The sequence below is a fragment of the Pituophis catenifer genome, unplaced genomic scaffold (genome assembly GCF_029215685.1).
Source record: "Pituophis catenifer annectens isolate HBS135680 unplaced genomic scaffold, rPitCat1.0.hap2 SCAF_7, whole genome shotgun sequence".
NCBI classification, from domain to species: Eukaryota; Metazoa; Chordata; class Lepidosauria; order Squamata; family Colubridae; genus Pituophis; species Pituophis catenifer.
Genome location: NW_027256887.1, coordinates 79,548,670 through 79,564,523, shown reverse-complemented (window position 1 = coordinate 79,564,523; position 15,854 = coordinate 79,548,670). Strand labels below are relative to the sequence as shown.

General features: G+C 41.3%; 1 protein-coding gene across 1 annotated transcript in view; it reads left to right on the top strand.

Moving 5' to 3' along the window:
* The window catches only part of LMO3 (LIM domain only 3), an 86,374-nt gene extending 77,142 nt beyond the window's left edge, over positions 1-9,232 (top strand). Inside the window, exon 3 of the mRNA XM_070947238.1 lies at positions 9,127-9,232. Coding sequence (XP_070803339.1) covers positions 9,127-9,232 — 106 coding nt within the window. The remainder of the gene's footprint in view (positions 1-9,126) is intronic.
* Positions 9,233-15,854: the final 6,622 nt, after the last annotated feature.

Below are 15,854 nucleotides of genomic sequence, written 5' to 3'. Positions count from 1 at the left end.
TTCAATTCCCCAAATTCCTCAGCCAGCCTGGTTAGGATCCCTAACCAGAGGAAATGGCGGGGACTGGCTGCATATGTGTTTAAATATTTTCAGGAAGGGCTTATTTTCGGGGGGGGCTTATTTTAGTGCATGCGCTCAAAATCCCAATTGGGCTTATTATCAGAGGATGTCTTATTTTCGGGAAAACACGGTATGTATATCTGGTGCGCACATCCATGTTGTCACACAGCTTTACTTGGGAAAAAGGGTTGATTTATGAGCCTGCAAAAAAGGGACAGTAACCAGAAGCAATTAGCATGGGACAGTAAAGTAATGGGAGAATCAGCCCAAGCTCTTCGATGGTGTTGTAGTAAGTTCTTTTTTTTTTTTCCCCCAACTGTAGTAACTTTCCCCCCTCCCCCATGCAGTGTGAATTGTGCAGCTGCCATAATTACAGCTTTCTACAATTACATTCTAAAACAAAGCTAAATTGACCTTTCTCATCACATTGTGCAGAAAATTAAAATATCAGACAAGTAATAACCACTGTTTAAACAATGTAATAATGCTAAGCAATTAGAAGTTACAGACCCATTTACAGCTCCTATACATCAAGCTTGTTTTGGTGCAGAACTAAAGAGTCTGCATTCAAAATAAGGTCAGTCTTTACCCTACTAGGAGGAGGATCTACTCAAGGAAGAAATAATTGCAGCCTCTTTTGAATTGAGACTCAAAAGTCGTTCCCATTGTCATTCCTCCAACCACTCTTCCAGGGTCTTTATTAAATGTGCCTAATAGGTACCCCTACTTGTTCGCTTCATTTATTCCGTGCCTCAGCTGCATATCTTTAGCATTGGTTATGCACAATTAGCACTTAGTGATTGTCTTCTCGCTTCTGTAAGATAAAAGCTCTTTACCGGGAGAAGACAACTAATTTTTAGCAGTCAAGCAAGGCAGGTAATTTTTGATACCCTCAGAACAAAATGTTTATGGAGATTCTCAGTCATCCAGGTCATGGTTATCCCAAAGGTGCTTTTTCAAAAGGCAGCTGGACTTCATTTTTCCTCGAAGACATTTCGTTTCTCATCCAAGAAGCTTCTTCAGTTCAGTCAGTTCAGTTCAGTCAGAACTGAAGAAGCTTCTCGGGTGAGAAGCGAAATGTCCTTAAGGAAAAACAAAGTCCTGTTGCTTTTTGGAAAAGCAGAACGGGACCCCAGAACAAATGATGGGGCAAAGTTTCTTCAGGCTTGGGAGAGAAAGGAGGTTGGATTGGGGAATGGGTTTTCCTCCCGCCAGCCCCTTGAAAACCTTGCTACAAGAGTAAATACAATGATGGCTATGGCTTCTGCTACCAAAGCAGGGATTAAATTTTGTAAACCTCCACAGCAGTGGTGAAATCTAAAATTTGTTACTACCGGTTCTGTGGGCGTGGCTTGGTGGGGGGGGAGTAATGTGACTGGGTAGGCGTGGCCATTTTTTTTTTTTTTTTTTTTTACTTTTAAAACCATTTTTTCTACAACCTCTTTGGTGAAGAGGTTGTAAAAAATGCTTTCAAAAGGCTCTGACGATCCCAGCTGAGTTGCCTGATCGGCAGAGACTTTTTTTCTTTTAAATGCCTCTGACAATCAGGCAACTCAGCTTGGATTGTCGGAGGCATTTAAAAGAAAAAAAGGGTTTTTTTCTTTTAAAAGCCATTGATGATCCCAGCTGAGCCGCACGATCATCAGAGGCTTTTTTTTTTTTTAAAGCAATTTTTCGGCCGAAGAGGTTGTAGAAAAAATGCTTTTAAAAGTAAAAAAAAAAAAAAAGCCTCTGATGATTGTGCGGCTCAGCTGGGCATGGGGGGGGGCAGGGATTTTAGCTACCAGTTCTCCAAACCACCCGCCTCCATCGCTACCGGATTGGGTGATCCAGTCCGAACCGGGAGCATTTCACCTCTGCTCCAGAATACAGAAAAGGAGAGTTCCAAACTTGGAAGAAATATCAAAAACCATGTAGAACATGGCCAGATCATCTAATAATAGAAATTTCAAGTGAGACAAGGCAGTGACTAGAGGTATGCTATGGATTCCAGTGCAGATTCTTCCCAGATGTTCACCATATACCACAAAGTATATGGCTAAGATGCTGAGCTTGTCGATCAGAAGGTTGGCAGTTCAGTGGTTCGAATCCCTAGTGCCACGTAATGGGGTGAGCTCCCGTAACTTGTCCCAGCTTCTGCCAACCTAGCAGTTTGAAAGCACATAAAAAATGCAAGTAGAAAAATAGGGACCACCTTTGGTGGGAAGGTAACAGCGTTCTGTGCGCCTTTGGCGTTTAGTCATGCCGGCCACAGGACCACGGAGACATCGTCAGACAACGCTGGCTCTTCAGCTTTGAAACAAATGAGCACTGCCCCCTAGAGTCGGGAACAACTAAACGCCAAAGGCACATGGAACATTGTTTCCTTCCCACCAAAGTTGGTCCCTATTTTTCTACTTGCATTTTTTATGTGCTTTCGAACTGCTAGGTTGGCAGAAGTTGGGAAAAGTAATAGGAGCTCACTCCGTTACGCGGCACTAGGGATTCGAACTGCTGAACTGCCGATCTTCTGATGAATAACCTCAGCATCTTAGCCACTGAGCCACCATATACCTTGTGGTATATGGTGAACATCTGGGAAGAATCTGCACTGGAATCCATAGCAATTCATAGCATACCTCTAGTAACTGCCTTGACTCATTTGAAATTTCTACTGTCAGATGATCTGGTCATGATCTAGATGGTTTGTGATATTTCTTCCAAGTTTGGAACTCTCCTTTTCTTTTACTCTGAAGGTTTACAAAATTTAATCCCTGCTTTGGTAGCAGAAACCATAGCCACCATTGTATTTACTCTTGTAACAAGGTTTTCAAGGGGTGGACCCCTCACCCCATTATGCGGCACTAGGGATTCGAACCGCTGAACTGCCGACCTTTCGATCGACAAGCTCAGCGTCTTAGCCACCGAGCCACCGCATCCCAAATTTCTGAAGATTAGAAACCCATTATACAAATGGTTGAAGAGATACTTTCTTTGACCTTCCATTTGTCCTTGTTCTAGAGAGCCTATGATCCCTCACCAGAGTTCTGCTTGTAACTTCTGGCCATTGTGTTTGGAATGCCAAATAACCTTCTTCTTTGGTTTTAAAATGGGAAGGGCTGCATAACGGCCCAGAATTTCTCATTCAACATACAGCGGTAGCATTTCCTATATTCGGCACTGCTCCAGTTGCTGGAATTGCTAACACTGCTCCACTGCTCCAGTTGATAGGAGGTGAAGTGAAAAGAGGCCACTGCACACACTCCCTTTTAGATATGATCTTGAAATAGATTTGCAAGCAGGAGGAAAAAGGAAACGCCTTCCGTGAGTTGTGCTTCGTTCCTGCTGATTATGCGGGCAACATTAGGATCATAGCTTGCCCTAGACTTCTTCTGAGGTGCTCTTTCAGCTTCTCAGTCTAGACTACTCCTCTGAGATTTCTTAGCTGTCTCCTAAATATAAATCAGTCAACCCTTGCTTGGCTGTTTTTAGCTGTTTCTCCTGTTCTCCCCTGTGAACTTGCATGGATAGGAAATTTAATTAGAATTGGGGGTGGGGGGGGAGAGAGCTGTGGTACAAATTCTGCCTACTTCAGCCCTATGAGCCTTGGATCTGATGCAATGGTGAAATCCTACCGGTTTCCACTGGTTCGGGCGAATTGGTAGTTAAAAAAAAAAAACTACTGGTTCCTCCGAACCGGTATTTCCGACGATCAGCTGTGCCGCGCGATTTAAAATCTCTAGAAAGCAGGAAATCCTGCTTTCTAGTGAATCTAAATCGTGCGGCACAGCTGTTCCCCCCAGCTGTTATACTTATCTTCCCAAGCCTCCTTTTTCCGTGTGTTTTGTGCGTACTGCGCATGTGTGCAGTACATGCAATACTACATGTGTGCAGGAGCCCTGGTAACACAGCAGACTAAAGCATGTTTTTAACATCAGCTGCCTGCAATTACTGCAAGTTCAAATCTCACCAGGCTCAAGGTTGACTCAGCCTTCCATCCTTTCTAAGGTAGGTAAAATGAGGACCCAGATTGTGGAGGCAATAAGCTGACTTTGTATAAAATATACAAAAGTATGAAGGCTATTGCTTAACACATTGTAAGCCGCCTTGAGTCTTCAGAGAAGGGCGGCATATAAATCAAATTTAAAAAAAAAAAAAGTGAACCGGTGGCAAGCCAGTTCAAATTTCACCACTGATCTGATGGACTTCCTCAGTGGATTTTTACAGAGCATCTTGTACCAGGGGTGAAATTTCCCCCGGTTCGGGCTGTTTTGGCTGAACTAGTAGCAATGGCAGCCAGTGGTTCGGAGAACCGGCAGCGATGGCGGCGCGAGGCTCCGCCTACCCACCCGGTCGTCATTACTTCCTGCTTTTAACCAGGAAGTAACCTGTTTTTTACCCTCTGCACATGCGCAGAAGAGTTTGTGCATGCGCAGAGGGTCCAAGCGCACATGTGTTGCATACGCGCACTTCCAAACCGGTTGAGAAAGTAAGTAGATTTCACCCCTGTCTTGTACTATCTCCCACCATGGTGCTTGTCAAGGGAGAGATGAAACTCTTGTTGTGTTTTTGGTTTTTTAGTCCACTGAATGATGTGAAAGAATCACTCAAGCTCTCCGTTTTTTCTAGCATGAGCGGTGGAATTGGTAGAAAGAATGGGATTTCACACTTTCCTTCCACATTTTATATTTAGATGATGGTTTGTGCATCTCCATGTTTTCACATGGATCGCTTTTATCTTACTATATATACATACATGGATGGGATGAATATTTCCTCAAAAGGCAAGAACCTGATCGTTTTTTTGCAGAGGACTAGCTATGCCCACCCAGACGCAAAAGAAAGAGAAGCTATAAAAGAAGATTTGCTCCCTCAGTCGAGTCTCTTAGCTTTGTTCTGTAAGAAATATATAATGAAATATAAAAATAGGCTGCAGGAGACCACAAATTGGGAAATAAGATCCGTTTGGTGAAAATGATTTGTCCATAAATAACGCCAGCATTTTCAGGATCATTTTATAATCTGTGTTTATAGAGAATGGGTTTTAATCCACGAATGGAAGAAAGACAGAAAGAGAAAGGAATGTGGGTTGAAGTTTGGAGGGGGGTTTTTTTTTGGGGGGGGGAGGTGATGACAGGAGAGAGAGTGAGAGTCCACAAATAAACAGTCCAATTTTCCTTCGGGAGCAGAGCTAATTCTTTTCAATTCACTTTTTTTATTACACTATTTTCTCCCCTTCTCTCTATTTAGCAAGCATAAGGATAAATTTCCAAAGCTACCCAGTTGGAAAATAAATGGCTTCGCTGTTTGTCTAGCATTCCAATCTTTACAAATGTAAATCAGTCCAACTGCTGTTCCATTTAAAACCTCACAACTTCACAAAGCTTTAAAGGCCTCTTTTCAGTATACAATTTACTCGGTGACAATTCCCTCAGATTTCGGCTTCCAGCATCATTAGAGAGTGACTGACTAATAAAATACGAGGGAGCCGCTATCAGAGGTTCGGCAGGTCAACGCGTATAATTCTGTGTACTTTTCCTGGGTCAGCTACATCAGACCCTGCTATTTGAAGGTTAAATTGTTGCAATTAAGTACATATACAGCCTATTCCCATAGCTACTCTGTTGTTCAGTGTACTGTAAACAATGCATGCATTTATTTCGGCTCTTAATTGGGTCCAAAATGTTGCGGTTTGGAAGATTATGAAGCGGCGGGGGGGAGAGAGAGAGAGAAAGGACATTGTAATCTAAGGCCAAATTAAAGACTGCTTTGCAAGACCAAGGTGGGTAATTAGTTGAAGCAAAGGCGTTGTCCACGTCAATGCAAAAGAAAAAAGTTCATTTGGGTGACTCTTTTTTATTATTATTATTATTTAATTGGACTGCAGCAGGCAATTCCTCCAAGGATGTTTTTATAGATGGAGCTCTTGTAACAAACCGATTATGATACCACACCTCCCAATAGCATCATTCATTAGCTAAATTCTTCTGTAGGCTGGAGGACCCCTGGCTGTGTCTGGGGGGGATGGTCCATTCTCTTCTCCAGACTGCATTTAAAGAGTTCATTCTTTTGAGGGGGGGGGGAAGTAGACTCATTGTAGAAACCATCTACTCATGCCACTGTGCTAGACAGTTTGGGTTTTGTAAAAAGGCCAATTTTTACCGCTTTCGAGCAGTGGTGGAATTCAGCTGGTTCTATCCGGTTCAGGTGAATCGGTAGCGGCGGCTGTGGGAGGCTCCGCCCACCCGCCCGGACATCATCACGTCCCATTTTTTACCTTCCGCGCATGTGCGGAAGGCACATGCGTGGAGGTGGTGCGTGTGAGCGAAGCAAACATGCACACTCACATTTGCGAACCTGTAGCAAAGGTAAATGAATACCACCCCAATACCGCAGCAAGAATCACATTCGCAAAAAAATTGGAAACAAAAAAATATACCGTCAGACGAAACTGCAATTAGGAAAATTCTAGAATGCAATTAGGAAAATTCTAGAATGCGCAGAGATGGATAAAATGACTATGGAGTTGAAAGAGAGAGAGGATTCAGACTATTATGACATATGGAATATGTGTACAGTTGGCTCGAAAATAGAAATCAGAACAAGAAATGTTTAACTTAGTATTGATGAAACTTAAAGTAACTGAACAACTTTAAATAAAGAGAGGTAAATATAAACGAATATAAATGTGTGGATAAGAACAAATGAATATTATAATGTGTATATATACACTGCTCAAAAAAATAAAGGGAACACAAGCAGAAGACATCTGAGATCTGAATGAATGAAATAGCCTTATTAAATACTTTGTTACATACAGTAGTTTTGTGTTCCCTTTAGTTGTTTGAGCAGTGTATAAACTACTGTATGTAAAGAACAAATATTTAATAAGGCTATTTCATTCATTCAGATCTCGGATGTCTTCTGCTTGTGTTCCCTTTATTTTTTTGAGCAGTATATATATGTCAAGAGTAATGCGATTATTCTACTATTGAGTAGTAAATAGAAATGATAGAATAGAGAACTACAAAAGCAAAGTACGTAAGTTGATACGAAATGCTGTAAAATTACCATTAATGTTATGTAATGTTCAATATGTTATGTTTTGACATGTTTTGTTTTCATATATGTGTGATTGTTTTTTGTGTTGTTTTTAAAGACAAACTGTTTAATAAAAATTATTTTTTTTAAAAAAAATACCACCCCTCCTTTTGAGCCCCAATTTTGGATTAAAAAAGATGTGGATAGAAGGAACCCTACAAACCTTTCGTTGCTTAATATTTCCCTGCTCTCCTGTAGCACCTCATGGTGACATAGACCTTAATTTGGTGGCATCCATCACATGTGTGCTAACATCAGATGCATCATTTCATCTATTTTCCTGGAAATTTGCTTTCACCATAAAATTATTTCTGTTTATTACGGATGTTTTTGGCTTATGACTTCTCCCCAGGTATTACACTTTAGCCACAATCGAGTATGCTATTTCTTCTTCATCTATATTCTTAAGCTCACATCTCACCAAGCCATAAAGTGGTTTGTCTGGCTAGAGTTCCGCATGTTGTATAAACCCAACTAATCGTGGTTCATTTATATTGACGTAATGCAATGTATCTGCAGCTTGGGGCATTGTGAAATTTCAGAATATCGGTTTTTCTGATTTTTACAAACAAGCCCGTTACTAATTGTATTAACTAAAGTGATCCTGCTTGCTTAATTTGTCAACGTTTTGTGCGCCTATTAATGCATCTTAAAATTAGTTTGAGAGTTACTGTATATTTAACTGCTGTTTCAAAGGCATGCTACAGAAGGAGATCAAGCCAGCCAAATGATAAATGGGCAATCAGTAAATGCATCCATTTGAAACATAATTTGTATTTCTTACTTTAAATACTTTGCTGTTTAATAACTAAAAGGCATGTATAACTGTATGTTTATGATTCTTTTTCTTTTGTAGTGGCCCAAGGCTCTATTCGTTAGCCTTTCTAGTGTAACGTTTTAACAAGGGGCCTACAAGCATTACATAGCTTAGGGCAGGGGTCCCCAAACTTGGCAACTTTAAGACTTGTGGATTTCAACTCCCAGAATTCTGCCATGCCATACTCACCAAGCCACGCCCACAGAACCAGTAGTAAAAAAAAATTGAATCCCACCACTGAATAATCCCTCCAAGCCTGAACAACCAATCATGAACTTTTATTTATGTATGTATCAATCAAATTTATATAGCTGCCCATCTTACCAAAAGCAACTTGGGCACCATACAACAATTGGATCCTAGTGCGGTCCTTTCTGTTAGGCCATACAAAATAACCACTGCCTCGGTGGCGCAGTGGTTAGAGTGCAGTACTGCAGGCTACTTCCACTGCCTGCCGGCTGCCTGCAGTTTCGCAGTTTAAATCCCACCAAGCTCAAGGTTGACTGAGCCTTCCAAGGTGGGTAAAATGAGGACCCAAATTATTGGGGGCAATATGCTCTGCAAAACCGCTTAGAGAGGGCTGTAAAAGCACTGTGAAGCGGTATATAAGTCTTAAGTGCTATGAATAAAACAATTGGATAAAAATCACAAATATAAAAACAACAGATACAGAAATCAACCTACAAAAAAAACAAATATACAACCAATTTGTATATCGAGCAGTGGTGGCACAGTAGTTAGAATGCAGTATTGCAGGCTAATTCTGCTGACTGTCAACAGTTTGATTCTCACCAGCTCAAGATTGACTCAGCCTTCCATCCTTCCGAGGTGGGTAAAATGAGGACAGCATATTGTTGGGGGCAATAGGCTGACTCTGTAAACTGCTTAGAGAATCGGTAAAGCCTAAATCTTAAGTGCTATTGCTAATTTGGGCCACTGTCCCAATCCATTCCTATTCTTGTTGTTAAGATTTCCTGAGCAACCAAACAGCATTCTAAGTCTTGTTGGGATGAGGTTGTGAGGAGAAAGGGCTGGGTGTAGATAAGGAGATGCTAAAAAAACATGAAGAACTGTGGTTGGCCATCTTAAAGGTTCCCCTCCTGGTTGGAAGCGTTTGTCATAAAATCCAATACAAACTGAATCATCTCTTTTCCCTTTTGTATTTCCAGATTTTGCGTGGGAGACAAATTTTTCCTAAAGAACAACATGATTCTCTGCCAGACGGACTATGAGGAAGGTTTAATGAAAGAGGGCTATGCACCCCAGGTCCGCTGATTCAGCCCCTCCAAACTTCTCTGATTATGGAAGCCCATCGTTCTTTTCTCTTCCTTTCTGTTCTTTCCTTCTCTTTTTAACATGTATATAAGAAATGACACCAGAACCTACTAAATAGCATAGATATAGGGAGACAAAATGATCCTGTGGAATAAAAAGAGAACTGCACTTATCTGTAGTAAAAAAAATTGCACCTGTTCACGCCTGGATGTCCATTAAAAATATTGTACATACTGCTGAAAGTTTAGTTTTGATTTTGGCTTGCTGGTTTTGGGAGGGTTTTTCTTTTTCTCCCCTTTTGTGTCCTTTGGCATGAGATGCTTATTTTGGACTAATGTACATAATATATTGTAAGATTTGAAGCACAAATGTAATACAGTTTTATTGTGTTACTATTTGTGTTCCCGTTTGCTTCTTTGTATTGTTGCATTTAGTACAATCGGTGTCTAAACTTTATGATATATTTATGCTTTCTGTATCTACCAGCTATTTTGAAAAAGCTATATCTTTCTAGTAAAACCAACAAGCAAGGGGGGGAGAGATTTTAAGAGCCAATCCCATTGCATTCTTCTCTGTATCGGAAGCTGTACAACTGTGCAACATTGACCCTTGAACTATTTGAATTAAAAATAACAGATGAGATTGAGCCAATGTTAAGTACCTACTTCCATTGAAATGGATAGGATATATTTAAGTGCATGCTTAACTCTTCTGTTTAAATCAGTGGGCTTTAAAATTGCTTAACTTTTTACTAGATTATTATGCTAGCAACAGACAGTGCTGAAATTGCTGTGGTCCGAGATATTTTAGAAGATCATTGGAAACCTGCTGCTGCTTTTTCCTTTAAAAAAAGAAAAGGAAAGGAATGATGTTAGCTCTTTTCGTTCACTCTGCGTATTGAAAATTATTTCCTGTTTTGCCATAATTGGATATGGCTATGTTGTCGCCTACCGACAATAATTTTACAGACAGGAATTTTCAACTTTTGCCAAGCAGGTCTTTCATTCTTTTGGGGGCTGCTGTGCTCCACACCCTCCCTAAGAAAATATAATATTCTCCATTTCCAATATGACTGGGAATGAGGAGCTGAGCCCCAATGCAACTCAGTGCCTTTGGGTGTCATGTAAAATATTTTATATGTGTATATATAAATATTTCTGAAGTTATTTTAATGTAGCATAGTGATTTCTGCTCCTGTACAGGAACATATTATTTAAGAAGAAAAACACCCTCAGTGTCTTTCCTAAATTTCATCTTGTCCGGTGGATTTAAGAGATTGTGTGGTCAATCCCAACTTGCAATATTGACCATGAGTGCCCTCTTGAGGTTACTATCTATGTGCTAATGCAAGACAACTGGACAACTGGTCTGAGACACTTCCGTGGTGTCTGTCCCACCATGGTGGCAATGCCTTCATGCTGGAGACTGACCAAAACCCTGTTTCATCGTTCAGAAGCACGATCCTCTGTTTTGCTTTGGCCTGCCATTTGTGGAAACAGAAATGAAACGCCTCCAGTAGAGCCCTAAGGTTTTTTTAGCATCTGTTCTTTTGTAGATGTGTTTGCTCAAAACTTAACTGGATATTGTATTTTTTTTTTGTTCGTTTGTTTGTTTCTTAATTTATTGTTATCCATTCCAAATTGTTGGGGTGGGAACTTCTAAAAAGAAATAAAATCTAAGGATTGGATGGCAATATTTGAAACTGGTGCTTCTCCACATCCCGTCGCCTTCTTTGTTGGCCAACTGCTAGTTTTCTAATAAAAGGTGCCATTCGCATTGTACACAACAGCTGTTCAGAAAAAAAATACCAACTGAAATGGGGAGATTCATAATTTCTCTGCTTGCACAATTTCCCTGGAGTGGTAACACTGGGACCGTGATGGCGAACTTATGGCACAGGTGGCACACGTAGCCATATCGGTGGGCACGCGAGCTCAGCTCCAGCATGCATGCACGCACCAGACAGCTGATTTTCGGGCCTTCTGGGCCCACCAGAAGTAGGGAAACAGGCTTTTTCCTGCCTCCAGAGGGCCTTGGGGGGGGGAGGCCCGTTTTTTGCTCTCCCCAGCCTCCAGAGCCTTTCTAGGAATCTAGGGAGGGCGAAAACGGCCTTCCCCACTCCCCCAGAAGGCCCCCCCCGCCACGCGATAGCAAAAAGGTTAGACATCACTGCACTAGGACTACTCCTTCTCCAGCCCTCTGGCCATCATTTGGAGTCCTCAAATAAATGCATTGTGAGTTGAGCAGGGCACCTTCCTGGGCTCCCAATTTCATGATCTATTGCTCTAAGCACAATCTTCCAATTAAGGGGGCTTGGCACCAGTTCATCAGTTATCCTGGTCTGCCAAGCAAAGTGATGCTTCATTCTGTCCGTACTGGGAAGAGGACAACTATATTCCCTTTTGGTGTTGCATTTCAAAGAAAATCTTTTATGGTTTCTTTCCCTACCTGGCTACTTTATGCAATTCCTGTAGCCAGGTTTATCATTTACACAAAGGCTTTTGATATCCACAAATGAGGACCAGGTTCATTTCATCCACAGTGTCATATGAACCGATCTAGGTTGCACTTTCCACGTTAATAGGCATAGTGAAGCACAATTATTCTTCCTTTAGAAGGTGGAATGCTGCGATCCATTTTAAAAATAAATAGTGCACAAATATGTCAGCATTAGGCAAATGATCTGCAAGAAAACATTTTGAGAGCGTTCTTATACAATCTTGCATCTTTCTGTAGTACATCTGCATTGTTTTAGAAATTTGCATAGAAATTCACTCTGCAAATTTCTAAAAACAATGCGAAGTGCTATGGAAAGATGCTGAAATATTTGCATTTGGAAAAAAAAGACTGCAAGTACAGTATTGCAAAAACCAAAGTGCACAAATTCAATTATTTCTGGTCATATCAGAGTGATATCACTAGTTCCTCTTTGTCACTGCTGACTTCTTTTTAGTGAAACTAACGTGTTTCCCCGAAAAGAATGGATATTATATCAATTTTTGCTCCAAAAGATGCATTAGTTCTTATTTTCGGGGAAATATGGTACTAAGTGCGTTCGTTTGGCTGACAATCTTAACAGGCTTATTTTGGGGGTAGGGCTTATATTACGAGCATCCTAAAAATCATGCTAGGGCTTATTTTCCAGTTGGACCTTATTTTTGAAGAAACACGATAGTAGTTTGCTTATTTGTTTAGTTGGTTATTTATTCATTAAATTTATATGCTGGCCATCTCACAGTGCAGCAATTCTGGGCCGCTTACATACTGTTTTAACACAAAAAACATTAAAACACTAAATATTAAAAGTAAAAGGAGAGTATATAAATTATAAACCAAAAAATTAAATGGCGTGTGGGTAGGATCTTCTTCCTAATTTACTAAGTGAAAGTTGAAGCCCAAAACCAAAAGACAAAACCCAGTTTTGAGGCTCTTTCAGAAGGCCAAGAGGGTGGGCACAGATTTCACCTCAAGGGGCACAATATTCCAGAAGGCAGGAGCCACAGCAAAAAACATCCTTCTCTATCCCACCAGCTGGAAATCCATGACTGACAAGATCTGCAACATGCCATTTCTTCTGCAGCGAAGGGAGCAGGCCAATCCCATCCGGGTGAGACTGTTTGATGCAAGGTGATGGATAAATCTGACTCTAGGTTTTGCCTTGGCTAACGTCTTTCAATAAGCAACCGAGTCACAAGATCATTTAAAAGCAATTTATTAGAGTACTCGAAGTGGGGTCTCCCTATGAAAAGGGGGAATCTGGACAAATGACTTAAGATTTACTTGTATAGTTAGCACAAGAGCTTCAAAAGTTAATTGGTTTAGAAATAGTCATCTGAGAGTTACAAGAATTAAAGCCAGGGGTGAAATCCAGCAGGTTCTGACAGGAGAGCTGGTAGCGGAAATTTGGAGTAGTTCAGCAAATACCACCTCTGGCTGGCCCCAGAGTGGGGTGGGAATGGAGATTTTTGCAATATCCTTCCCCCAGGAGTGGGGAGGGAATGGGGATTTTGCAGTATCCTTCCCCTGCACATCCACCAAGCCACGCCCACCAAGCCACATCCACAGAACCGGTAGTAAAAAACATTTGGATTTCACCACTGATTAAAGCATTGAATAATATGTGAACGGAAAAGAACATTGCATTCTGAGCAAAAGTAAAAGAAACATTTGCAAAGGAAAAACATCAAAATGGAGCTGGGTAAGATACATCCTCAGCACTTCCCAAAGTTGGGCTTGACTATTTTCTTTGTTCATGGATGTGAGAACAGCTCAAAACGAAGCTGTTATCTACAACATATCAAACACTCTCCTACCAGTCTTGGTTTCTGAAACAGGCTATTTCTTGAACGTTAAGGCAAATTATTAGCAATATATTTGAACAAGCAAATTTAAAATACAACACCAATCAAGGTGTTGGTTCTCACCTTTAAAGTGCTCCATGGCTTAGGGCCCGGTTATTTACGAGACCACCTTCTGCCACCGATAACCTCCCACCGGCCAATTCGCTCCCTCAGGGCCTCCTCAGGATGCCGTCGGTCAAGCAATGTCAACTGACGATCCCCAGGGGGAGAGCCTTCTCTGTGGGGGCACCCGCCCTCTGGAACGAGCTACTCCCAGGAATACGACTGATCCCGGACCTCTGGACCTTCTCTCGAGCTTTGAAGACCTTTCTATTTCAGCAAGCTGGGCTGGCTTAAAAAATTTTAATGGGTTATTTTAAGGGTAATGGGTTTTAATTTTTGGGAAGCCAATTCGATTTAATTCTGTTTTAAATTATTTTAAATTTTATATTGTATGTATTTTAATTTTGGCTGTTCACCGCCCTGAGTCCTTCAGGAGAAGGGCGGTATACAAATTTAAACAATCAATCAATCAATCAATCAATCAATAAGAAAACCCATGTTGGTTAGCCAGTGCAACACTACTACAAAAATCATGTTTCAAATATTACAAAGTCCACCCTGGGCAGCTCTCAAAGGGGTGACCTTCAGCTTACTTTCGCACTTCAGCTAGCAGAGAGAATTCTAATACTGATCCCGGGATCATATAGCTTCTGAATAACTATGCCGTCTTATCTTCGGGCGCCTAAGCCCTGTTTGTGTGAATCTACCTCTCATTATTACATGACAGGCCCATTGAAAAGCTATGAGTTTCACAGACATAAGAGTGGAATGCGTGCATGTCAGAAAAGATGCAAAGCTCAGGGGAAAAAAAGATAACGTTATTTAGCACGCAGCAGCAACCTGATGGATGCGTAGAGGTGCAAGAGCACAAATGATGATCTCAGGCGAAATGAAAACAAAAAGATGACTATTAGCCTCACATGCTAAATTGAATTTGAGGCTGCACATGAGTTCTGGATGATAAGCTGTTAAGATAATATTGCTTGCTTGCTTGCTTGCTCACTTGTTTTCTTTATAACAAGGGTGCCTGAATTCATTTCCTAATAGGTTGTTTTCCTCTCATTTTGGGATTTGTTTATTTTTATTTTTTGCCATTTCCTTTAAAAAAAAAAAACATTCAGACAACTAGAGACCAAGGAACAGAAAAAAGATCCAGGGTGCTGCTCAATATTGTCGCTTGCAAATTCAGCGAAATAATACAATAACATATTGATGGTTGATTGGGTCCTTTGGCTTGATCCAGGCTAATCTTCTGCATGGCAGCTCTGATGACCACACTTGGAATATTGCATCCAGCTTTGGTCACCACCTTATAAAAAAGTTGTTGAGATCTAGAAAGAGTGCGGACAAGAGCAACAATGATTCTTAAGGGATTGGAGGATAAAACATACGAAGAACGGTTGCAGGAACTGGGCATGGCTAGTCTGATGAAAAGAAGGACTAGGGGGGCCATGATAGCAGTCTTCCAATATCTCAGGGGCTGCCACAAAGAAGAGGGAGTCAACCTATTCTCCAAAGCATCTGAAAGCAGGAGAAGAAGCAGTGGATGGAAATTAATCAAGGAGAGAAGCAACTTAGAACTAAGGAGAAATTTCCTGACAGTTAGAACAATTAATCAATGGAACGACTTGCCTCCAGAAGTTGTGAATGCCCCAACACTGGAAGTCTTTAAAAAGAGATTGGATAACCATTTGTCTAAAATGATATAGAATTTCTTGCTTGAGCAGAGGATTGGACAGAAGACCTCCAAGGTCCCTTCCAACTCTTGGTAGTCTGTTCATGCTTTTATATTATTATGATCCTCAAACAGTTAAAACATATAGGTGCTCTATCACCAGTGGTGGGTTTCTACCGGTTCGTCCTGGTTCGGGCAAACCGGCAGCGGCAGCAGGAGGCTCCGCCCACCTGCCTGGTCGTCATCATGGAGGCTCTGCACACACACACACACACACACACACACACACTCACAGTTCCAAACCGGTAGCGAAGGTAAGTGAAACCCACTTCTGTCTAACACAGGGGGTCTGCAACCTTAAATACTCAAAGAGTCATTTGGACTCGTTTCCCACAGAAAAGAAAACACCGGGAGCCACAAAACCTGGGTGGGCATGGCCAATTCAATGTCACTCACTTCCACCACTCACATGACCTCCCCCCTAGCCACGCCTACCCAGCCGGTCATTAGGGCAGAAAACCAGTTGTTAAAAAACACCAGGAAC